Source organism: Chiloscyllium punctatum, chromosome 40 (genome assembly GCF_047496795.1).
Source record: "Chiloscyllium punctatum isolate Juve2018m chromosome 40, sChiPun1.3, whole genome shotgun sequence".
In the NCBI taxonomy this organism is placed as follows: domain Eukaryota; kingdom Metazoa; phylum Chordata; class Chondrichthyes; order Orectolobiformes; family Hemiscylliidae; genus Chiloscyllium; species Chiloscyllium punctatum.
The window spans coordinates 48441976-48467886 of record NC_092778.1 but is presented as its reverse complement, the minus strand read 5'-3'; the positions used below and the strand labels follow the sequence as shown (position 1 = coordinate 48467886).

At 43.6% G+C, this 25911-nt stretch overlaps 1 protein-coding gene across 1 annotated transcript; it reads right to left on the bottom strand.

Annotated features, from left to right (window-relative positions):
- Nucleotides 1–1350: 1350 nt before the first annotated feature.
- On the bottom strand, nt 1351–3272 carry foxl3 (forkhead box L3). Its single transcript, XM_072560267.1, has 3 exons — nt 3079–3272; nt 2822–2990; nt 1351–2277 (listed from the first exon to the last, which is right to left on the bottom strand). The coding sequence occupies exons 1-3, from the start codon at nt 3183–3185 to the stop codon at nt 1918–1920; spliced, it is 636 nt and encodes a 211-aa protein (XP_072416368.1). The 5' UTR covers nt 3186–3272; the 3' UTR covers nt 1351–1917.
- Between the last annotated feature and the right edge of the window lie 22639 nt (nt 3273–25911).

Sequence of the window (25911 nt, the reverse complement as noted above, 5' to 3'; positions counted from 1 at the left end):
AGATTATAGTCCAACAGGTTTAATTGGAAGCACTAGCTTTCGGAGCGCTGCCCCTTCATCAGGTGGATGTGGACAACTACCACAACCCACACTCCACAACCACCTGATGAAGGGGCAGTGCTCCGAAAGCTAGTACTTCCAATTAGACCTGTTGGATATAACCTGGTGTTGTGTGATTTTTAACTTTGGACACCCCAGTCCAACACCGGCATCTCCAAATCATACAAATTGTGGCGGTGGATGCTGCCTGAACTGCTGTGCTCTTCCAGCACCACTAATCCAGAATCTGGTTTCCATTGTTCTTAGCCCAATGCCTGGGCATACCCCTCCCGGGCATTTCAAACAGCACCAGTTTTGCCCCAGTTCGTACCCGCGAGCGAGTGGAACCAGAGAGAACAACGAAGTTGATTTGTGATGGTTTGCGAACGGGTCCAGCGACAGCGAAGTCAACAGCTTCCCGAGATCTCATTACATTTCCCGACAAATTAAGAGAGTAGAATTGGCCGGGGTCCCCAAAATGTAATCAGCGAGGCTGCAGATCACTGCACTTTTGAATTTAAAAGGTAATTTTAGTTAAGACGCCTTAAGCTGGGAAAAGGATTTCTCATTTCACACACCCGTGTCACAGTTTCCCCCCACCCCTTGCATCTACCGAAGTTGCCTATTACTTGCAGACTTTAATTAACTACTTTGCGTTAGTTTTCGTGTTGTTTAATTTTATTTTAAATGTTGGATTAATTTATGTTGAAATTCCCGGAGACTGCCTTTCTCAACAACATTCTTAATGGAAATCTGATGACCCAGAACAGTTACCGACCTTCGACACTCGCTTGGGGGGGAATGCATTACTAATGTTAATATCAGTGATCGATCAAAAGATACACAGTTATTTCATTGGAATGACACTGGGGACATTATTGTGCTGGAGAGGAGTTCACGGGGAGCTCCACAGATTTAAATAAGGTCAGCTGTCGTTCCGAGTCGCTCACTTATTAAATGCCTGTCATGTTAAATGTCTCACGCGTTAGATTGAAAAACAAATATCCACACACACAAAAACATAGCACTCACACCAACGATAAAGGAGTGCCCAGTTGGAAAAGGCACGGAAGTCGGATGTCATTTGAAAATATAAAGTTGGAGTCCCATGCTAAACAAACTCGGTAATATTATGCCAGACAATGACCCGGCCGCACTGGACTTTTAGTTGTACAAGTTGGTTGACGGGTTGGAAAGGTTTTCTAATGATCAGCGTGAAGTAAATGACCTTTAGCTAACTTTGGCAAGAATATTCTCCCATAGTCATGAGAAATGGAACTCGCTTTCTCGGTGACCCCCCCCCACCACCCCCCCAACTCTGGCGAGAGTTTCTGAATTTCAAAGAAATAACAGCAACCGGGTACCCGGCCAGACTCGCCTTCATCGAGAACACTTTATTGCCTTAATACACAGGTCATTCTCATCACAATGTGGGCTATCAGAAATGTGAAGGAACAGCGACCCCCCCTCATCGTGTCCCCTTCCCATCTCCACACTCTCAACTCAATGAACCAACATAATTCACAATGTCGCTGTTTAAACGTGCTGGGGAGGAAATGTGTCATGTGCAAAGTGGCCTTTTTTAAATTTAGCATGCGTTTTCAACCCTCCCTGGGCTTAATGATTGGAACGATAGGGCTGGCTGGGGTTTATATTTGGGGTTTAAAATACCTGGCCGAGGAATAGACACACACACACAGACACACACACACAGACAGAGCCACATAATGTTTCACATTACAACTGAACGCTGGGTACGGAAGAGGGAAGGGGTCCCGTCCAGTAACGGCCTGACCCTTGCTCAGGGACGGAGGCTTGGAGACCAGGGCTGGCTCTTCCCTCGGAGAGTGAGTTTTCCTTTCCTAAGCGGTCAGGAGTTCACTTGGTGCAGAGGTGGGGGTTGATGTGCCGCTCCTGTAGCAGTGAGACGCTGTTACTGCTCTGGCCTCGGAGGCTCGGGAACGGGTCCGGGGCTGAGAGAATGTAATCGATGCTGAACTTGATCTCAGACTCGGTTTTGTAGGGATGTTGGGGTGAGTCCTGTTGGAGGAATTTCCCCGATGGCTCTCCCCCACTGTCACACTGATAGCTCGGCGCGCGTTTGACTGGCGCCGCCTTCCTCCTTCGCCGCCGCCGCCGGTAATTGCCGTTCTCAAACAAATCCAGCATCGACTCGCAACCTGAAGCAAAGGTCCAATAATTCCCCTTGCCTTTCTCCTTCCCTTCGGATCTCGGCACCTGGGGGGCGGGGAGCGGTTTGGGGATTGAAATGTAGAGACCCAGAGATTCATTTAATCGGGGCGAGTGCAAACCCGAAACTGTCCAAATGGAGACTAATAAATATTCATTTCCAAATTCCAACAGGGAATTTAACAAGAACTCCGTAACGCAGCAGGAAACGCAGCACCGAACTCGGTCACAGATACTTCTCAAAAGTGCAATCCCTTGATAATCTCCAAATCAAAACCGCTCAATATTGCAAAGTAACAAATGGGGACAGAGTTATAGAAAGAGGGGTGGAAGAAGTGCTGCTGAGCTTTTCCAGCAGTTTCTGGTTGACGGCATCCTGAATTTCTTACGGGGTTTTTCCTGTAAAACTTGCTCCGCTCCTGCAAGGTAAACTCAAGTTTGAGCTGAAAGGCCGGTTGGCCCATATTCAGGAGCGTGACTCCAACACCTTTCTGCCCCCCCCCCCCCCCACCCCCAAGATAAAACCCCTCGCAATCCTTTATGTTTAAGGATGAGCTCGGGCCCAGAGAGTCTGAGGCTGAAGAGTGCTCACCTTAACAAAGCAGCTGTTCAGGGACAGGTTATGCCGGATCGAGTTCTGCCAAGCTCTCTGGTTCGCTCTGTAGTAGGGGAATGTTGCCATGATAAACTCATAGATGCCGGACAGGGTGAGTCTATGGTCAGGGCTCTGTTGGATGGCCATGGCTATGAGGGCGATGTAACTGTAAAAAGGCAACAATATTGGATTGACCGAGCCGGTACACATGCAACCAACCCCTCCCCAGTGGATCTCATTCACTGCTCGTTTACCTGTAGGCAGGTCTACAAATCTTCTTCTCTTCCTCAGAACTACAGGGCGGGTAATCATCTCCATCGTAATTAAAGCAGTTATAAGGATACTGGGAATTGTCAAACATTGCCAATCTAGGGGAGTTCCTCACAAACCAAGTCCAGACTCCAGGGGGTAGGGACCAGGACTCCTCACGTGAACCGATTCCTTTGCTGCATCGGTAGGAAATGGTCCCTGTTTTAAATCGCTCTTCAGACACAAGTCTGTTGGGAGACTCCCTCCCTATCTACTAGTTAATCTGACTATAAGACTGGTAATAACTGATTAAATTGGTTAATTCTCGCGTGAACCTTTGAACTCGGTGTGTTCAACCAGTAGCTAGGCTCGTTGTGGGTGGTCTAACTGATATACCATAATATCTCAACAAACACTAAACAGCAGCCAACTGCACCCCATATTAGCATGCAACGTAGTAATTTAGTTGTCTTTTCTCCCCCGTCTCTTACTCTTTGTTTTCGCTTTATGAAAGGCATAGACTCTGCACGCTTCACAAATATATATTTACACCAACAAGCAGCCATCTCTCTGTCAACAGGCAGTCCCAGGCTGTCCTGCCAGTGGACCCTGATGCAATCTGCAACGCAAGATAATGGACACAAATTGCATTTCCGTGACTAAACTTGCGTTCAAAGCCGTGGAACAGAGAATTTCAGTGATTTCTGACAAATAGGGCAACTTGAAAGGGAAACAGCCGGAGGGTAAGCTTGCTGCCTGTGTGGCCTTTGATCAATACGTGGAATTAAAGTAAACGCCAGCAGATAAGCGGTGAATACTGCTCCTGCTGCCTTGACAGTGCCCAAGCAAACTTGGAGCGGGGAAGGAAGGCTATTCGGCCCACTGCCTGTCTCCTGGCTCCTTGTTTCCCCATCTCTGGGCGATGTATGACCCTCTCCTATCTCTGACAGACTCCTTGCAGACTCCGTCTCGTTCAGCAACACGAAAGAGCGCCTCGCTCTACACCCAATCGAAACACTTGGAAGCTGGGCCCGAAATAAGATTCAGCCCTCCCCTCCAAGGCCATTCTTGATCTTCTTGGCGTGAGGCTGAATTTCGGTGGTATTTCTCCTCATGAAAGGGAGGTCAGGCCGCCTGGCTCGGTCTCTGTCCTAAAACAAAACCTCAGTTGGATGCTCGATCTGTCCCGAGCCTGTGCCAGGGAACGGACTTGGTTACCTGCTCCTGTCTGATTCCTAGGATTCACTTAGTGGCCCAGTCAGAATTCCTCACACTGGGAAGTTGGAATTCAATTCACTTGAGATCCTGTCATACACAGGATAAACGTGTACTCTCCACACTGGGTCTGTGGAGCTAGAAATATAATTGTATACATGAACCGGTGCCTCCCGATGAAGAAATAAATCAGCAACATCCCAGGCTTTCTGGACTTAGAAAGACCCATCTGTTCAGAATGTTGGGGTGGAAGTCCGGTTGAATTGGGTTAGAGGTGTGAACTAAGTTTAAGCAGCAAATTACTGCAGACGCTGGAATCTGTACTGAGAACAGGAAATGCTGGCGATCCCCAGTGGGTCAGACAGCATCCTCAAGTCACCTCGGCTTGCTTTCTCTCTCCATGGATGCTGTCTGACCCGCTGGGATCTCCAGCATTTCTTGTTTTCCTGAACTAAGTTTCAACTGACACGAGCCAGTAAGCCGGGACGCCCGCAGTGGTTGAAAACACAAGGAACAACGACCTCACAGATTACTCCCTGAACAAGGGGAGAGAGACCCCGCTCTGGGTTTGGAAAGGTCTCCGCACAAGCCTATAGTCTGGAGTTATTCCCTGCACCAAATTGGCTTCACTTATCTTCGGCTCAAACGGTTCAGGTAAACCACAGATCAAAACCCTTTATCGCCCCTGACTTATATCTATAATTATCGAGGAATTGCGTCTCCAACCCCAGTAAAGTACAAAAAAATACGAGATTCTATTTTCTTAAAACGCCCTGAACGCTCCCAAATGCCTGTCGGCAGCAGATCGCCGAGTTTACATGAAAGCAATTTCCCGCTTTAATCTCTAGTTTAGTTTCCTTTCACTAGTCTCACTGTGGGAGACACAAATTAGCTCAGCAATTAGGAAGACTAAAGTTTTCTTTTGCGAAATATCTCAGGTCCCCAGCTCGGCGTGAAGGTGCAGTTTGATAGCTCTGTGTGTGTGTGTGTGTGTTACCAATTGGTCAGATTTGGCAGGAATTGTTGGGAATTGCTAACGCTGACACTAACATGTTCCAGTCGCTGGACATTTGCTGAGGGAGATGTTTTGTTTGCCAGGCTCACGCGGGTCCGTCTTCACCTGTTCGAGACGTCAGGGAGTTTTGACTCCAATTAAACTGTGGCAATGCAAAATCTATCATTTTTGGTTTGGAGGAGCCGGGGTTGGACTGGGGTGGACAAAGTTAAAAATCACAAAACATCAAGTCATAGTCCAACAGGTTTATTTGGAAACACTCGATTTTTTTGTGCGAGTTGTAGTAAATAAAAGGAGTTCACTAGACCCCTCAAGTCTATCCAAGTGAGGTGATGACCTTAGCCCCATATTCCTTAATATCTTCGATGAACAAAGTACATGTCCATTACAGATTAAGCCCTAGACACATTCTGTAGCATTAATTATCATTTGTGGGAGAAAATTCCTGAACTTCTTCCCCTTTAAGCATAGATATGTTTTGTAATTTCACCCCTGTCTCAAGATTTTAGGTTATATTCAGTGGTCCTAGACTCACAAGTAGAAATTATTTCTCTATTTACTCTATCACTTCCTTCTTAAGATACCTTGAAAACTTCAATCGAGTTAAACTACAAAATTGACAGAGATACATTAGTCGATGTGACTGTCTTTGGGATTCAACTCTTGGACTGCAAGAAAAACAATTTCCACTTGTGAGTGAATTGAAGACCATGAACATAGCCAAAAAAACTTGAGCTTTCTGCTCTGGGCAGTGCATTGACCCTAAACTATGATGATTAGAGCTGCTCACAATGTTTATGGTGTGGTCTAATTCAGAAGTATAACTTCTACCCCTCGGGTTCTATCCCTCTAAAGTAAAGCAAAACATTTTATGAACCTTTTTGATTGTTTTCTGTAGTTATTTGTACAGTTTTAATGACCTATGAACCTGGATCCCAAACTAAATTTCGACCTCTACTATATCTCACAATTACAACATTTAAAAGGCATCTGGATGGGTATATGAATAGGAAGGGTTTGGAGGGATATGGGCCGGGTGCTGGCACGTGGGACTAGATTGGGTTGGGCTATCTGGTCGGCATGGACGGGTTGGACCGAAGGGTCTGTTTCCATGCTGTACATCTATATGATTTTATGACTACACAATTTACAAATTCTGTAACCCATTTGTCACAGTTGCTCTTGTTCACTTAATCTCAAAATAGTTTTTTATACTTTCATCTACATCACTTAAAATGACACTTATTAATAACAAACATGAATTACTTGCCCCATCATGTCACCTGTTAACAGGTACAATGAATTCTCTGAAGGCTCAGCATGGATTCTTATGGGATACTGTTAGACACCTCCTGTCAACTGGATTACCTGTCAGTAACCTGACACTCAGCTTACCAGGTCAAATATTTTCCCTCAATTCCATGAGCTTTAACTTCAGCTAATGGTCCTTAATGGGTGAGTTTATTAAACATCTTTTGGAAGTCTGTATAAATAACACCCAATGGTATTCTTACAAACAGAAACCCAGCAGGTCTGGCAGCATCTGTGAAGATTGGAACAGAGTTAATATTTTGAGTCCAATGTGATTCTTCTTCAGAACCAGCTGTGTTTCTCCATTTTTATTTCAGATTTCCAGCATCTGCAGTATTTTGCTTTTATCTGTAGACGTTACCCTGTCCACTATTTTAGTCACTTTTCAAAACCATCCATTGGGTTTGTCAGATACGATGTGTCCCTTACAAATCCATTATGGCTCTCTCTGATCAGCTGAAGCTTTTCAAGCTGTCCAGCCACTCAAGTTTAGCTGCTTGCAAATTTCTGGCAACAGGTAATTGGCGGACTGATCTAAAATTCCCTGGTCGTCTTTACTCACTTTATTTAAATGGCAGATTGATGTGTGGACATGTTCAATCAAGACGTGATTTCTGGATTGAGAGTATTTTGGATTATTATAGTTAAGACATTCCTGGGATGAAAATCATTTGCCATTATTTTGTTTTTTACAGGTAACTAACATATTATTAATTTTGTTGAGGCTCTCCCTCTTATTCATTGTTGCTTTCCTTGGGATGTCCATCATTGTAATAACCTCCAGGACTTTCATTCCTTTATTGATACAAAGGGATTCTTTCTTCATCATGTCTGCTGCTTCCTTATTTTCATTTACAACATCACCGTTATCAGTTTGCTCCTTCCACTTGCCTATTTCAAAATATAATTTTGTACAAATACTTGGGTTGATAGAAATCTCTCTCGAATGTTTATTGTTATTTACTTCCTATATCTGACCCTTAATGCTTGGTTACCCTTCGTTGTTCTTTGTATCTTTCCCATTAAGCATGATGGGTACTTTATTTTTGTTTGTTTCTATTTTAGTTTTCTGTTGTCTCTCACCCCTTCAATTGCCCATTTATATTTTTCCTTATGGGAAGTTGACAACTTTCTGGAGCATGTTAAATGTATTTTAATGTCCCTTCCACTGATCTCCTATCACTTTATCCATCAACAAATGTGACCAGTTTACTATCAACAATCTTTGCTTCACTACTTTGAAGTCAATATTACCTAAATCTGGAATCTTTGTAGCTATTTGTTTACTCTACATTCCAAACCTAGCCTCTAATAAATTTTGAATATATTGTGGTTAACTTCAATATTAGGCTGTTAACTAAATCTGACTCATTCAACTATGGAACTTATTGTTACTGGGATATAGTTTTGCAGCAAATTCTGTTGAATGCACTCAAAAATTCACTTTCTGACATAGGTTGTATCTATATTTTGCAATCTATTTGAAAGTTAACATGCTACATGTAAACACACTTGGTTTTTGCTATAGAAATGAACCTATTCAACATGTTATGACACATCTCTGAGGCAGGAGGCCTCCTGTTCCAGAGGTAGAGGCACTAGAACTGCACCACAAGTCTTTTGTCTAAGTTTTATACTTACATATTCTGTCATTGTTTGCTATTAAGAGGAAACTTATTCCAAAATATATAAATACATATCTTAAGTATATAAAATACCCTTAAATTCTTTACTGTTTCTTAATTCTACCCATGAAGTCTCCATTGTTTGCTTACCTCTCAGCTTATCTATCCTCACTCTTCTTTGGAGTGAGGTGGTTTTAGTAGTTTCCCAATTTTTCCTGAACACATTATATCCTGGTTTATTTAGTTCCCAGCTTTAACCTTCTGCTAGCTACATGAAGTATTGTGTCCATGTCATGCTTTCTAAATTGAATTGATGTTGGAAATTCATTCAATTTGTCCATTTGCCCGAGAACGTTTCTCTGGACCACACAACCTTAAAGAACCCTTCTGGTCTAATGCCTTTCCCACGCATTTCTCTCCTGAATTAATTATTTTCCAGCTTTCGATTCTCCCCAACCTGCCTGAAGCACAATTACTTGATTGTCTTCTCTTCTGTTTTACATAAGTGTAATGAATGGCAGGCACCATTTTATTGCCATTGACCACAAAATTTAGACCGTTCAAAGTATCTTTGTGCAGCATGCACTTCCTGCTGTGGGGGTTCATTTACTTCCTGTGATGTCATATTTTTCTTATCAGGCTTGTTCATTGAATCAAAGTAAAACAGTGGAAACTGCATGAACCAAAGTAAGGGAAATGCTCAAGGACAAGAACTTCACTCTGCAGCGATCATGACTCTGCCATCCTTCCTGCCTTGGTTCCAGAGATACCCTTTAACGTACCTCTACACCTTGCAAGCTGATTGAAACACAACCAGGCTAATTCTGGTGAATCAACATCCCTATTTTCTCAATACAATAATATGTTGGATGGTGGCTTAGTGGTCAGCACTGCTGCCTCACATTGCCAGGGACCTGGGTTTGATTCCACCCTCGAGCAGCTATCAGTGTGGAGTTTGCATATTTGCCGTGTCTGTGTGGGTTTTCTTCAGGTGCTCTGGTTTCCTCCCATAGTCCAAATTTGAGGCGTTAGGTGGATTGGCTTTGCAATATTGTTCCATATTGTGCAGGTTATGTGGATTGGCCATGAGAAATCTAGGGTCAGGAGGGGTCAGGGTGGCATTCTCTTCGGAAGTCAGTGTGGACTCGAATCGTCTGTTTCCACATTGTAGAGATTCTATGTAGTTGAGCATTACAACTCAATTCTACTGATCCATTAGAGACTTGTGTGTGGATGTGAAGAGATGTCCCAAAAGCTTTTTAAAACAGGTATAAAGAAATAGTGTGAAGCCAGGAATTACAAAGGTAGGAGATGTGACCAAGGACTAAGTTATGTGGGTGGCTTTGTGATGGTTTTACAGGGTGAAGTTGGAGAGAGAGAGGGATGGAGAGGGTTGTGAGAAATAGGACTGAGGTAACAGGATGAATGGTCTCACAATGAACAATACCATAGGATCTCAGCTGTCACAAATATAATTCTCTGATGTTCATACTTGCAGGTTTCAACTAATGATGTGATGTAAACCAATGCATCTTCTGTCATGTAGGAAGGCAATTGTTCTATAGAATCACATTTCAACAAATTCCTCAATATAGAAATGCTGATTAGAAAAAAAAATACAAATTACTAAAGATTGATACTGCTTTCCTCTGGACTCTGAATTAACATTGCTGTTTTTGTTACTATCTGTAAATTGCATTTTCCCTGAAAAGTGTGGTGTATTTATTTGAACTGCAAGGTGTTTGACTTGACAATATACTGCAAGAAAACCATGAACTTAAATGAATATATGCTAATGTCCCTGTGAAGTGGGATAATAAAAGTGCTTTATAAGTGCAAGTTGCTATAAAATTCACTAAAATACTATTTAATTGGTAACCATAACTATAAATTTTTAAAATCCTATTTGTTAATTCATTACACATGAATTTCTGTAAAGGTTCATTTTTTTAAAAAAAATTCAACAATGAATGACCTTATCTCTGTCCAATAATCCACTCCTCAGTTGGCAATTATTCAGTTGCCACCTTCAGTCTTGGAGTGTATGCAGAGTATCAGAAATAATATTTGTTCCCCTGATTAATTTAAGTATTTGGACCTAACAAGCATGTTATAATGGATCTGAAATGTTAACTCTGCTTTCTCTCCACAGGTGCTTCCAGGCCTGTTGAATTTTTCTAGCAATTTCTGTCTATGTTACTAAATGTCTCCAGACTTTTCTCAGCATCTTCCTTCCTTCAATATTCCTGTGAGACAAGTGCCTCGTCTATGATATTTGACTGTCCTTTATTTGGAAATGCAAGTGGGCTGATAGGTGTGGATTGATGCACATCATGTTCCTGTGTTTACCTGAGTGAGGAACCTTCAAGGTTTCAATTATCCCATTATACAACTCTCCTTCACTGAAGCTTGTCACATTAATACTGTTCGTTTAACATAAACACATATTGAAATAATGGATTGAATAAAGTCTTCTATGATTCTTTTTATTGCATAAAATGCTTAAATTGATTCCCTTTTGCTGGGTCAGTTCTGGAACGATTGATTACCATATTAACTCTACATTGACTGGATTATTTAAACCAGTCTGCTCAGACATGCTATGATACACCATCAGGCTAGATCGGGCTTGAATTCAGACCTCCAGGCCTAGAGGTAGGGACACTATCCCTGCCTCACTACAGCCTCGCCATTTCTTGGCTGAGATGCTTCCACCTTCGTTTCTCCACCCAGTCTATATTAGCTGTTGATTGTCCTTGCACTGCCTCAGCTTTGGTTCCACTCTCGTTCTCCTGTTTTGAACACACATTCGGAATAATTAAATATTTATAATGGCAGGCTGCACTGACATTGCTAAAATCCCAGGAGTTTAAGAAAGGTGGAGAAGGCTCAAAGATGGACTGGGGGCAAGAAATACTGCTGGGACCTGGAGGGTAATACTCACTTGCAATTCTAACTCTCTTCTGCCTACACTGTACCCACAATATAGGGTGGCACGGTGGCTCAGTGGTTAGCACTACAGCCTCACAGCACCAGGGACCCAGGTTTGATTCCAGCCTTGGGTGACTGTCTGTGGAGTTTGCACATTCTCCCCGTGTCTGCGTGGGTTTCCTCCGGGTGCTCTGGTTTCCTCCCACAGTCCAAAAATGTGCAGGTCAGGTGAATTGACCGTGGTAAATTGCCCACAGTGTTAGGTGCATTAGTCAGAGGGAAGTGGGTCTGGATGGGTTACTCTTCGGAGGGTCGGTGTGGACTTGTTGGGCTGAAGGGCCTGTTTCCACACTGTAGGGAACCTAAATACAGGTCTGATTAAAGCCAGGGCTGAAGTCACTATGCTAAGTCCATTTCCTACTCCTACTTGAAGACGAAAGATAAAACTTACATTTCACACCTTCTATGACCTCTGGATGCTACAAAGAACATCAGACTAAGGAAAGACTTTTGAATTGCAGTTGTATAGCAATGTGGGAACACAATAGTAAATTTGCAGATAGTAAGCTCCCAAAAATATAGGGGTGGCACGGTGGCACAGTGGTTAACACTGCTGCCTCACAGTGCCAGAGACCTGGGTTCAATTCCCGCCTCAGGCGACTAACTGTGTGGAGTTTGTACATTCTCCCCGTGTCTGTGTGGGTTTCCTCCCACAGTCCAAAAATGTTCAGGTTAGGTGAATTGGCCATGTTAAATTGCCGTTGGTGTTAGGTGAAGGGGTAAATGTAGGGGAATGGGTCTGGGTGGGTTGCGCTTCGGTGGGTTGCGCTTCGGTGGGTCAGTATGGACTTGTTGGGCCGAAGGGCCTGTTTCCACACTGTAAGTAATCTAAAAAAAAAAGAAGCAAGAAAAATACAACCAGGGTGAGCTGGTGAAGTTGTGAAATTAGAAATATTGGTCAGGCTGTCTGGGACAACTTTTATGTGTTTTTTTGAAATAGCGCCTTTATGCCTATTTGTGAGAGCAACTGAGACCTCAGGTCAGCATCTCAACCAAAAGGGGGCACCTCCAACAGGGCATTGCACCTTCCTATATCACACTGGATTCCATGATCAAATGTCTGGGTTGGAACTTCAACCCACAACCTTTGACTCAATTCTGTTCAACATGAATCCAACAACTCACACAACTTGTCCAGTCTCAGCCAGGCCTGCAGTGACAGGCTACTAAATTTAAGTTCAGTGCCCTGTGAAGTAGAAGAGAGAATACCTTTTAGGGTGCACAGAGTCCAGGTTGAGATCGAGGCCACCAACTCAGAAGCTTCTCTGTATCAACATCTGGTTCGGCTCAGCAGTGAGGTTCTCCAGGCAATAGATTGCTAAGATCACTATGTATGGGGGTATCTCTTCTCCATCGAAAGTTACCAGATGATTTCCACCTTAATAACAGTGAATGTCATTGAACGTGGAAGCAAATTAGGATGAATCTTTGATGGATTTGAAATCTCTACCTTGTATGGACTTTGTTTCCATTGTCGCCTACATTTGGATTTGAGTCAGAATGATGCTTTTGGGACATTTTAAAGGAGAGAATGAGAACAGGATTGCTTGCAATACAAAGCAAGATCCCTGGTTCAGCAAAAAAAAAGCCCAATAAACATGCACAGAATCCTGGCAATGTGCAGAGCTAGTTGTTTGTCCCACTGCATCGTGAGTTGGCAGAACATGTTTTAAGTACTAATTGCACAGTTGTTACAAATGGAATGCTACTAATGAAACAGTTGTTTACCATATCTCGTAATAAGAAACACATTGTAGTCAGAAAGCAGACAAATTAAATAGGACTGTGCTGGAACTGTTCCCAGCGTCAACTGTGGAACTGCTCTGGGAGACATGAACATGGGTAGTGAGGGGAAGCATGGTTCTTAGTGATGCAGATGGTTAATCTTAATGTACTGCATCGAGGACAATCACACAAGTCACAATAGGGAGAGAAACTATTCTTGAGATAATGTGCCAAGGTGAAATTATACGTGACATCTGTTTGTCTTCTTTTATTTGACTCAAGATTATATTATACTTTATTATGCCTCACTGCTTCTGTTTTAAACTTGCCTGTGTTATTTAGCTTTCTATTATCCTGTAATATTCTCCAAGTATTGAATTATTATCTTTCCAAACAATGCTGTTGGGGATAATGAGACCAGGATGTAGAGAGATGGGGGGGCATTTCAAGTGCTGAGGGGAAGAACTTTAAGCCATACCTCAGTCTGGACAGATGGAATAAAAGTTTCTCTCTATTGACACCTCTCTTGGTTCAATGTATAAATGAGCTAAATGTAATAGGTCTTCTTTATTGTGCCTAGGGTGGTAAACAGCTTGGTGTCATTGTGAATCTGCCTAAGGTGTACTGTGCTTCTGAGTGCAGATTGCTTCTGCAAATGTATGGCCCATTACTGTTCCTTAAACATCCCGCCACCTCCCCATCCCAAGATCATTCCACAATTGTTTCTTCTCTTTCGCTCAAGTTCTCCAAATTTGACACCTGTTGCTTTAGCTACTGTTTGCAAGCTTCAGGCAGAGGGTTATGGAGAGGGTCCTGAAACTAAGGGAACTTTCTGACATGTAGTTGAGGTGTCATGTATTTGAAATATGCCTCAAAAGGATGGTTAGACAAGAGTTCTTCCTTTGCTAATAATCATTGGCTCTGATCATTAATATCACGGACAGTTCCTAATGATGACTTCATTTATTTCTTCGGCACTCAGTGAAAGGGAGTGTTTTTGGTAGATGTTGACCTTATGTCTTCTTTGGAAAACTGTTCCCCATCTTGAGGGTGCATATAGTCCTTGTTGAGATTGAGGCCAGCAGCCTTGCCGGCAGTCAAACAATGTGAGCCAAGGTGAGATATCTGAGAGAATACAGTGGCTTTGGAAACTTTGAATAAAGTAAAAGGTCCATTAATCTCCTTAAGGTTCCCACAGTGCTTTCTATGCAGTTTGTAAATCTTTAGAAGGCATCAGTTCCTGATTTCCAAGTCAGCATGGTTACCTGGTAGGTACCTGCTTTATCGGTGTTGACCTCCACTCACCATTTCTGTCTCTGCCCTCCCTTCACAGCCACCGGCATTAGCAAGACAACCAGTCTCACCACGGCGACTGTGGCCGATCTTGGAACTAAGTATAAAAATGCATCAGCACTCTGTAGTTCCTGACTATTCTACATTGCAATGCCCTTATTAGATCACAGTGTGTGCAGGGACTCACAGCCACCTCATGCATCGACACCGAATGTGCCTCTTAGCTTGCTTTTCTTGGTATTCATTCACTATGGGCTTCCCTGGCCCTCACAGCATCTCTGCCTCGCCTTGCCTCGCCTTTTAACACATTGGTGCTTACTTCAGCATTTCAGGTTCATAGTCTCTGAGCCCTGCTTTGCTTTTGGCACAGACAGAAAGCCAGGCAGCTTTGTCATGGTTGCCAGCACTAAACAGTCAAGGGGCTGGATGTATTGGTGTGTGGCACTGTGCTCTTTCACGTGGAACAGCTTCTGTGGGACACACGCTGCATATCCTTCAATGAAACACTGGTCCTTAGTCCAGTGAAGGGGATCTATGACCATTGGGGGCAGGGGTGGGGAGCTCCTGCCATGCTCAATCAAGGGCATCTTCCAATCTCAGTCCAGAGGGTGGTCATGGTCAGTTAGACAGTCAGGGTGCAGGGATCTGTGTTCATCAAGTCCTGGATTGGGCCACAGGCAGCCCTGAAGGGTAGGTCTGCCCTAGCTGGAGATTCCAGGGAGGGGAGATGTATTCGCATCAGTTCAGGGCTGTGGGTTTTACAGTTCATCTGAAGCTGCAGTTGCTCCATGATTAGTCTGAGGCTTCTGGGCTGTACATGTCTAAAGGGGGTGAGCAGAAGACAGGTCACATTGGGAAAGTGGTCATTCAAGGGCACAGCAACGGGGATCTAAAAGGACAATACCTGTGAAGGGAGAGAGGTGAGGTGACTCCAGATATATGGGTGTGATTTGGATCAGCATGGGGGGGTCATAGGGTATGGCCTGAATTGAGAAGACAGTGGATAGCAATATTGGACAAGGCTACATGGTAAGCCGGGGCTGAGGAGGTAAATAAGGGATACTGATTGTTGGCTAAAAGGGTTGGACGTGAACGTGGGAACCTTGCATCATGTGGGCTGACCCCGAAGCAGCTGTATGAGGTGGGGTGGCGTGAACCTGAACTCAGAATTGCCTTCCTAACACATTGAACTGGAAGTAGATGACAACATGGGCCCCATATTGAATGCAGTATTTTATGGGTGAGTTGGGATGGGATGGAGGATGTTGTTGGTTTGACAAAACAGGAGCACTCCTACACAGTTATGACATGCCAATGTATTTGTGTGACATGGCCTGTACTGCACACATTGCAGTATGTTTATTGTACCCATCCTGAATAGATTCAGCAAAAGCAGTTGTTGTTGTCGCTTTCACAATCATAAACAGTGTACCGTGACAGAATAGTATCATCTGCTGGAGCCGAACTTTCACCCTGAAGAACTGGATGCTCTTCCATCCTGGGAGTGTCCAGATAACAGCAGCACTTAATTTTTATGTGATTGGCTCCTTCCAATGATCCACCAGGGATCTGTATACAGCTTCCCAATCCTCAACCTCCAAATATATCAAGGATGTTACAAATGCAGTTTGTAAGGCACAGTGGTTACCTCACAGTGGTTACCTCACAGTGGTTACCTCACAGTGGGTACCTCACAGTGGTTACCTCACAGTGGGTACCTCACAGTGGGTACCTCACAGTGGTTACCTCACAGCGCCAGGGACTCAGGTTCAATTCCATCCTCGGGCCGCTGTCTCTGTGGAGTTTGCACGTTCTCCCCGTGTCTGTGTGGGTTTCCTCCGGCTGCTCCGGTTTCCTCCTACAGTCCAAAAATGTGCAGGTCAGGTGAATTGGCCATGCTAAATTGTCTATTGTGTTCAAGGAAGTGTAGGTTAGGTGCATTAGTCAGGGGTAAATGTAGAGAAAGAGGGTCAGGGAATGGATTTAGGTGAGTTCCTCTTCAGAGGTCAGTGTGGACGTTTTGGGCCAAATGGCCTGTTTCCACACTATAGGGATTCTATAATCTATACCACTACATCTCCTTTTTCCGTGCTGTGGTCAGTCCTGCAGCCTGAGCTGTGGGATTCTCCAAAACCTCTGACCTCCCCCAGGTGTAGGGCGCTGTAGACTTTGTAATGAATGTGTAACAGAACTGAATTTATTAACAAGAATATTCCACTCAGTTGTGATCATCCGTACCACATCTTAGAGGTCAGTACCAGGAAACTGCCATGATGCCTACCTTCCTGATAACTTTCATGGTCCTGCCTCATCTGAAACCCTGAACATCTTATGTGGATGGCCACTGGGAGAGGAGAGCTACCCTCTCCCTCCATTGCTGATGGCTCTTGTAAGGAATCCACTGACTGAGGGAGAATGCAGATACATTGAAAATCATTCCTGCACTAAAGGCAACCATAGAACAGGTGATCGGGCTCTTCAATGCAAGGTTCGAATGATTGGATTAATTTGGAAAGGACTGGATCAGGGCCTGGGATGTGGGTGTACACTAGGTCTTAATAAAGAGGATCCAGGGATTAGAGACTGTGCTCAGGTCATTGGTGGGAATCGCTGTGTCAGTGTGTGGGGGAGTCCACTGTTTCTGGGTTGGTGGGGAGCTCATTGTACTCAGATTGATGGATGGGACAAGGGTGTTGACTTGGGAGGGGTGGGGCCACACTACTCAGCTTGAGGGTGGATCCATTGTGTTTATGTCAGGCCTTGGGGCCTGAGGCCTGAGGTCAGGAGCAGCACTAGGAGCCTAGTCCTCCTCCAAATGGACTGCCACTTAAACCTGGCACGCTGCATTGTGCACCATTTCAGCACGGCGGGAGGAGATAGGACGGGTTCAGAAGAGCAGGGAGCTGCTACAGCCTGATGAGGAGCGAGGTGAAGACATGACTGGGAGGTACATCACTTTCACTGTGATAGAGCAATGCAGCATCTGAGGCAATAAACCAGAGGGGGCTTTAACTGATACCCACCTCCAAGGAATCTGAGCAGGGTGAAGATTTCAATCGGTTAGTCTGGGAATTTCCATTTTCACAAAGGTAGCAGTCCCTGTTCAGTTGTAAAAGCGAATGTAGCTTCTTTACTCGTCGATCCTGAAGTGTAGTAAAAATTATTGCTAACAACTACAGTACTGAATGCTCTACAACATCAACTGCTGCAACATTCAAGATTGTCTGTCCTGACAGATACTAAATATACTGAACCTTCCTTAATAAATTGACCTAAATAACTTAATGCAAGCCCTTTTACTGATAATGGCTGCCTTTGCAATACATAATTCCAGTCAAACTATCTAAGTAAAAAAAGCTTATCTTGAGACAGTAGCTTTATGTCCTAGGAGTCCTGAATATAATGAGCCATCTCAATACTTTTGCTGCATATTTTGTCCTCCTGATACATTGTTACCAGTATTCGCTTTGATTGTTAACTACAGACCTAAAATACATATTCAATTGTAGTTCCCAACTGTCATAATCTTGTTTCAACATATCTTGTTAAAAATAATTTAGCTTCCTACATATGCACCAGTAAAGGTTTTGTTCTCTTTGATCTTTGCACTAATGCTGTCATTAATTTTCTTCCCTCCATCACACATTGTTGAAAGTTTTTTGCAATGTTGCAAGGGATGCACATGTTCTGTGGTATACCTCGCTCAAGGCCAGGGTTTTACTGAATATCTCTCTCATCAGAACATGAGGTGGTTGTATAATAGAGATAGGCCATTGCTAGTGTTCAGCTGAAGGTCTCTTTAAACAATCTCATTCCATTAGACTGAAACAGCTATTTGGGTAAATAAGAAGACGGATTTGATCTTCAAGATCTCAGATCTCATTTCCAACATTAGACTCTTGAACAATGAAGTTAAACCATGCTTAACACATTCCTATGAAATTCCTTTGTCTGCTATTTTGACAGACGTGTTAACCTATTTATTTTAGTATTGGCATAGTGGAATTTCAAGGCCATGGTATTTGTTGTATTTTCTGTAGCTTTAGCCTTGAACAGATTCTCCTTCTTTATTATTTGTCTTTTCAACTTTGAAGCTCTTGATATAAGTGTTTATTTCACATTGAGGAATAAATGGCACCCTATTATAATAAATTGGAGTCTACACTTTGATATGATGCACCACAACTCCAGTTAAAATATACATCTGTTTCAGAGAAGCGAGTTCAAAAGAGGGTATTGCAATATTTGAGAAAAGGAAAAACATCCTTTCAAATATTGGCTTTAAAATGGAGATAAAGTTTCAGAGTGTGTTTGAAGTTATTATTTTCATATTATTTTATTCTCAGAAAATGATCTGTTCCTTTGAGCCACCAGTTTTCAATGTATGGGTCTAAGTTAGTTGACAGTTCTGCTTAACATGGCTCCTGAATGAAGCCAATGTCTGAGGTTTTCTTAAGACTGCACACAAAAGCATCAATGACGCTGTGTCATTAGGACGAGGCAGGATCTAACCCTTATAAAAGAGATGGAGGCACTGAAGTTAAAGCTTGGAATTTGACCAAGTAGATATTTGTTATAGTTTTAGTGGTGATATTAACTCTTAATTTTCTACTAGAATGGATAATGAATAGGTAAGACAAGGCCAGAGAGCGGGCACTCTGCAGTGACTAGCTCACTTCTGACTGCCCAAAATTCATCCTCCATCTGCAAGGTACAGACCAGGGTGGAATTCTCTCAGCTTGCCTGGATGAGTGTGGCTCCAACAATGCTCAAGAAGCTCCATACCATTCAAGGCTTTATTGACTTACCATTTACAACCTTCAATATTTGCCGTCTCCACCACTGCCGCACAGTGGCAGCAGTGAATACTATCATTGGGGCCCTTCAGTATCGAATCAGGCTATTTGGCCCATCAAGTCTGCACCATCCTTCTGAAGAGCATCCCACCCAGGCCTACTCCTACCCTATCCCTGTGGTCCTGCATTCCCCAGCATTTCCCATGCTAATCCTCTTAGCCTGCATATCCCTGTACACTATGGGCAATTTAGCATGGGCAATCTACCTAACCTGCACATCTTTGGACGATGGGAGGAAGCTAGTGCATCAGGAGGAAACTCTACACAGACAGTCATCTGATAGTGGAATTGAACCCAGGTCCCTGGCACTGTGAGGTAGCAGTGCTAGCCACTGAGCCACCATGTGCTCACACAACTTGCCGTGGTCCCTTCAACAGCACCAAACTCACAACCTTTACAATAGAGGAGGACAAAGTCAGAAGTCACATGACACCAGGTTATACTCTGCTACGACATGGGGTAAACCCCTCTGCTAATTTAAACCCGACACACAGAGAAACTCAGCTTGTGCCATAATCTGTTAAAATTCGAGAGGCAAAGAACTATTCCAGGGTCACTATTTAAAGTAAAAATTAACAGCTTTATTCTTTAAGTCCAACAGAGAATATTAAAACCAACAACTATTTAGCAACTCCTTTTTCTTAAACCTACCTTTTGCTTCCTACTCTACAATACTGGTCCGATAAAACTCCCGATTAAGATTTATTAAAAAAATCACGTTTCAAAACTCAGTCAGCTTTGTCGATTCTCCTTTGTAGCTTTTCCTCTGTAGATTTTTCTCTTGATCAGCTTCAGTGTTCTGTTGCACAAACTTCTTATAGACAGGTACCTTTCAGAGAGCACTTCAGCTAGCAGTCTGTACTTGTTGGTGGCTTGGCAGTTCTCCCTCTAACTTTTCAAAATGTCCAGTTTTATAGCCCAAAACATCGTTTCATTGGTTTTAATATTATCAAAATACTAAATTCAACTTTGATTGGGTTTTGGTATCTCGGGGCATAGTTTAAACTGGTTGGCTGAATTTGAATTTGTTTTTGTTTCATGACAACTCAACAGCAACTATTTGTTTTGATGAAGTGTTACATTTTTACATTTTAGATTACTTACAGTGTAAAAACAGGCCCTTCGGCCCAACAAGTCCCTATCGACCCGCAACCTACCCATACATTTACCCCTTCACCTAAAACTACGGGCAATTTAGCATAGCCAATTCACCTGACCTGCACATCTTTGGACTGTGGGAGGAAACTGAAACACCCGAAGGAAACCCACGCAGACACGGGGAGAATGTGCAAACTCCACACAGTCAGTCGCCTGAGGCGGGAATTGAACCCAGGTCTCTGGCGCTGTGAGGCAGCAGTGCTAACCACTGTGCCACCCATAAATTTACAATTAGATTGGATTACTTACAGTGTGGAAACAGGCCCTTCAGCTCAACAAGTCCACACCAACCCGCCAAAGCACAATCCACCCAGACCCATTCCCCTACACCTAACACTAGGAGCAATTTAGCATGGCCAATTCACCTAACCTGCAAATGTTTGGACTGTGGGAGGAAACCGAATCAAACCCACACAAACATGGGGAGAATGTGAAAACTCCACACAGACAGTTGCCTGAGGCGGGAGTGGAACCCAGGTCTCTGGCGCTGTGAGGCAGCAGTGCTAACCATTGTGCCACCGTGCCGCCCAATTGTTCAGGACTCTCTGTGCTTTGTCAGCCCTTGCTAGCTTTTCAACTTTTTTAAAGGTACAGTACACCTCTGCACCTTCATAATTAGTCCAAAGGTTTATTTGGAATCACAAGCTTTCAGGGCACTATTCCTTCATCAGGTGAAGTTTCCTTCCAAACCATACAACGTCTTGACATGGAATTATGTTGGGATCCCTTCACCATGTCAGATTCAAAGTCCTGGAACACCCTCCCTTGCAGCACTGTGGCTGCATCCATACCTCAAGGACTGCAGCAGTTCAAGTAGGCAGTTCACTACCACCTCCTTCAGAGCACTTAGGGATAGACCATTAACGTTGGCCAGGGATGCTTACATAAAACAAATCTCCCCTGTTAGTTGCGCCTGAGCACTGGGCTGTTAAAAGTAACTGAGATTGATCTACTCGCACAAATAGTAATATGTAAGCAAAAGAGAGGATTGCAGATGCTGGAAATCAGAGTCTAGATTCGAGTGGTCATCCGGTCTGGCAGCAACCGAGGAGCAGGAAAATCGATGTTTTGGGCAAAAGCCCTTCATCAGGACACTTCAGCTTTTACCTCCTACTCTACAGCATTGGTCTGATAAAAATCCTGATTAAGATTTATTTAAAAATCATTTTTCAAAACTCAGTCAGCATTGTCGATTCTCCTTTGTAGCTTTTCCTCTGTAGATTTTTCTCTAGATCAGCTTCGGTGTTCTGTTGCACAAACTTCTTACAGACAGGTACCTTTCAGAGTGCACGTCAGCTGGCAGTCTGTACTTGTTGGTGGCTTGACAGTTCTCCCTCTAACTTTTCAAAATATCGAATTTGTAATACCCTCCACTCACAACATTTTGTTGGTGAATTAATCTGGCTGTAGTTGTGAAACTCTGCAGTGGTGAGTCTGCTTGCTATTGTAATATTGTCAACGTTTGCTAGCACAGTGTCTTTCCAGCGTGGATCATGTAGCATCAGGATAGCATGAGGAGCCTGTTGGCTGGTGAATCCCTGTTTGTGCTGGAGTACTGGGAGCTCGCACTGTCCTGATGCTACAATGTCAAGCTGGCTGCGGCAGAGATTGGAAATGTGACCAGCTGACACCAGCTACATAATGAAGCTTTGTTTGCTGTCAGTGAAAGCCTCAATTCCCATTTCCCTTGCAGTGCATTGATTTTTGGAAGCACTGTATAAAGAAATTGTGTCATTGTGGTGCCAGCATTGGCTAAAAATCCAGAAGCCCAGGCTAATGCTGTGTGGGCAAATTCAAAAATAACAAATAATCATATTCAAAATGACCATGGAATCGTTGCTGATTGTCATAGGAATCCAATTAGCTCACATTATGGAAGGAAACTGCCATCCTTCCTGGTCTGGCCTACATGTGACTCCAGACTCACAGCAATATGGTTAAGTCTTAACTATTCACTGAAATGGCCCAGAGAGCCAGTTCAAGGACAACTGGGGATATGCGTCAAATGCCATCATTGTCAGTGATGGTTGTATTCCACAGAAGAACGCATTTAAAGAAAACTCAGTAATTGTAGTGTTTCACAGTGAAAATGAGGGATAGTTTGAGGAATTAGATGTTGTCATGACCTAATTACCGGCTTTTTGTTTCTGGGACATAGGAATGCTACCTGACCTGCTGTGCTTTTCCAGCACCACTCTAATCTAGACTCCGGTTTCCAGCATCTGCAGTCCTTGTTTTTACCATAGGTTCAACCTCAGTCCAGGGTAAAGGGGTTGAAAGTCCCTTCAGGTTTTCTCTGAGTCTGGGTATTTTTCGAACCAGTATTAACAAGCAGGAGCCCACAGCAGTGAGCTATCTCTGAACTGGATGTAAATTGTCAGTCTTGGTGGGAGTAGTTCTAGGAAGGTTGACATGGGACATGGAAACTGGTTTATGCATTGAGATGGGCTCCTCGAACCTTAAAGTTGCATCATGTTGTAAGGAAGCAGTTACTCCACTGTGCAGGAGTACAAGAGCAAGGTGGCTGTGTCAAACTCGAATTAGACACCAACTTGACCTCAGCCAGAGTATTGAATCCTGTTCTAGGACAGCACATTTTAAGAAGAAAGTTAAGGCTTTGGAGAAACTTACAGGGAAGATTCAGGAGATGAGGAATTTCAGTTTTTTAAATCTTTGATGGAATGTGATATGAGGCAAAGCTTTTTTTCACTCAGTGAGTGATTATGGTCCGGAATGCATTTTCTGAGAGTGATGGAAGTAGATGTTGGGAAGATGTTTCCATTGGTGGGAGACACTAGGACCCGAGGGCGTGGCCTTAGAGTAAAGGGAAGACCTTTTAGAATGAAGATAAGGATAGACTTCTTCAGCCAGAGAGAGGGGAATCTATAGAATTCACTGCCACAGAAAGCTGTGGAGGCCAAGGGGGGGTCATTGAGTATATTTAAAACTGAGACAGATAGGTTCTTGAGTATCAAGGGGATCAAGGGTAATGGGCGTACAGCAGGAGAATGGGGTTGAGAAACTTATCAGCAATGATTGAATGGTGGAGCAAACTCAATGGGTGGAATGGCTTAATTTCTGCTCCAATGTCTGGTGGTCTTATGGAAGCAGTTTTATGAGGGGGACTTAAAAAGAGAGTTAGACCATTACTTGAAAAGGAATGATATCAGTAAGCTGCTAATTTAGAGGGCTGGCACAGACATGATGGGCTGAATAGCTTCTGTCTCACTATGGCAACTCTGTGCTTCCTCTGTGAAGTATGAGACTGATAAAGTGGCAGCTTATCCTCTGGCAAAGGGGCTGCTTCCACTGAGCTGCTGCCATTGCTGTGGTATGGATGTGTGACACAATGAGGACGGTCAGCAATCCAAGCAGCAGTCAGGAATGTGTCAGGCTCTTGCCTCTGTGACCCACCTGTCATTCCCTAACCAATAGACCCAGAGGTGGGGGGCTGCCCATGGGTCACCTACTGTAAAGTTGTGTTGGTGGTCCCACTGAGGACACGAGCGAGCTCAGGTCTGGAAATGATCCCAATCCTTAAAAACTGACTTACTCTCGATGGCAGCTGGACTGTTTACTATCTGCAGATCAGTTTAACAACTTACCTGAATAGGAAGGGTTTCGATAGAAATGGGCCAAGTGCAGGTGAATGGGGCTAGATTAATTTAAGATATTTGGTTAACATGTTTACCTGAAAACCGTTGGATGCTGTAACACTCCCTCACCTGATTGTCAGCCTTGATGCTGTGCTCCAGACTCTGGTATGGTGCATGAACCATTGGACTCAGAGAGTGTGGCTGCTAGCTACAGAATCCAAAGCCAACAGTACTCAAGAAATCTGAAAGGTTACTGCACTCCATGGAGTCATAGAGATGTACAGCACGGAAACAGACCCTTCAGTCCAACTCGTCCATGCCAACCAGATATCCTAAATTAATCTAGTCCCATTTGCCTGCACTTGGCCCATACCTCTCTAAACCCTTCCCATTCCCATATCAGATCTTTCCTATAGCAGGGAGATTAGAATTGAGCACAGTATTCCAGTCTGGCTGTACAAGCTCAGCTGGCTGGAAGGAGGTAGATTACTCTTTGGGGTTTGCCTCACATGTAGAGAAGTTGGTTAAAAAGGCTTTTGGCAGACTTAATCATTCAGTCCTTTGAGTGTAGGAGTTGGGACGTCATGTTGATGTTGTACAGGACATTGGCAAGGCCTTTTCTGGAGGCAAGCATATGGATGTACATGGAATAGTGTAGGTTAGATGGGCTTCCGATTGGTATGAATGTCGGCGCAACATCGAGGGCCGAAGTGCCTGTACTGCGCTGTTATGTTCTATGTTTTATGTTCTATGAATACTGTGTCCAGTTCTGGTTCCCCAGTTATAAGAAGGATATTATTAAACTGGAGAGGGTTCAGAAGAGATGTTGCCAGGACTGGAAGGTTTGAGTCATAAAGAAAAGTTGGAGTGTAGGAGGTTGAGAGGCAATGTTATAGAGGCTTATAAAATAATGAGGGGCATGGAAAGAGATAATTGTAGTTGTCTTTTCCCTAGGATGTGGAATTTCAACACCAGAGGGCACATTTTTAAGGTGAGAGGAGAGAGATTTTAAAAAAGACACGAGGGGCAAATGTTTTATATGGAGGGTGGTTTGCATGTGGGTTGAACTTCCTGAGGAAGTGGTGGATGTGGGTATGATTACAACGTTTAAAAGACATTTAGATAAATGCATGAATAGGAAAGGTTTGGAGGGATATGGGCCAGGTGGGACTGGTTTAGTTTGGGGTTATGGTCAGCATGGACTGGTTGGACCAAAGGGTCTGTTTCCGTGTTGTATGACTTCATGTCTCTATGAATACAAGAAGGTCAGATGTGAGGAGCAGGAATTCTGCTTCCATTAACAGGTACAGAATAGTCTGCCTAGCACAATGAGAAGGTTTCTCACTCGCCTGGATTCACTCGACACAGAATACCAAGGCTCTAATACAATAACATCGCTGGTAAAATACCTTGGAGCAATTTACCACCTTTATAAATGCAGGAAGTTGTTGCTTGTTGAACATAAGCACCTTTCAATCAATTTTAACACAAGCCAATCTTAACAGACAAAGCCTTAGTGAAATGAACAGCAAGATGAGAAATTCATCAGCTGCCATAGGAGCAGAATTAGGACATTCAGCCCATCAAGTCTGCTCCACCGTTCGATCATGGCCAATGTGTTTTTCAACCCCATTCTCCAGTCTCCTCCCTGTAACCCTTGATCCCCGTACCAATCAAGATTTAGGGTGTGGAATTATATCACAGCTCTTGGTAATGTCTGAAGTGATTAGATTAGATTCCCTTCAGCCCAACCAGTCCACACCGACCCTCTGAAGAGTAACCCACCCAGACCCATTTCCCTCTGACTAATGCACCTAACACTATGGGCAATTTAGCATGGCCAATTCACCTGACCTGCATATCTTTGGATTGTGGAGCACCCAGAGGAAACCCACGCAGACACGGGGAGAATGTGCAAACTCCACACAGACAGCTAACCACTGAGCCACCGTGCTGCCCTGTTTGCTGGTTTATGTATTAGAATCTAAAAACGACATCTTAGAGTGGTACTTCATCGTTATAAAGTCCTTCCTAAATTTTGATTTAAATTAAA

Excerpts from the sequence above, each read along its gene's own strand:
- foxl3 (XM_072560267.1), bottom strand. The coding sequence starts at position 3,185 with ATGTTTGACAATTCCCAGTATCCTTATAACTGCTTTAATTACGATGGA. Across the intron at positions 2,991-3,078 it reads ATTTGTAGACCTGCCTACAG|TTACATCGCCCTCATAGCCA; the intron begins GTAAACGAGCAG and ends GCCTTTTTACAG. Across the intron at positions 2,278-2,821 it reads TGAACAGCTGCTTTGTTAAG|GTGCCGAGATCCGAAGGGAA; the intron begins GTGAGCACTCTT and ends CCCGCCCCCCAG.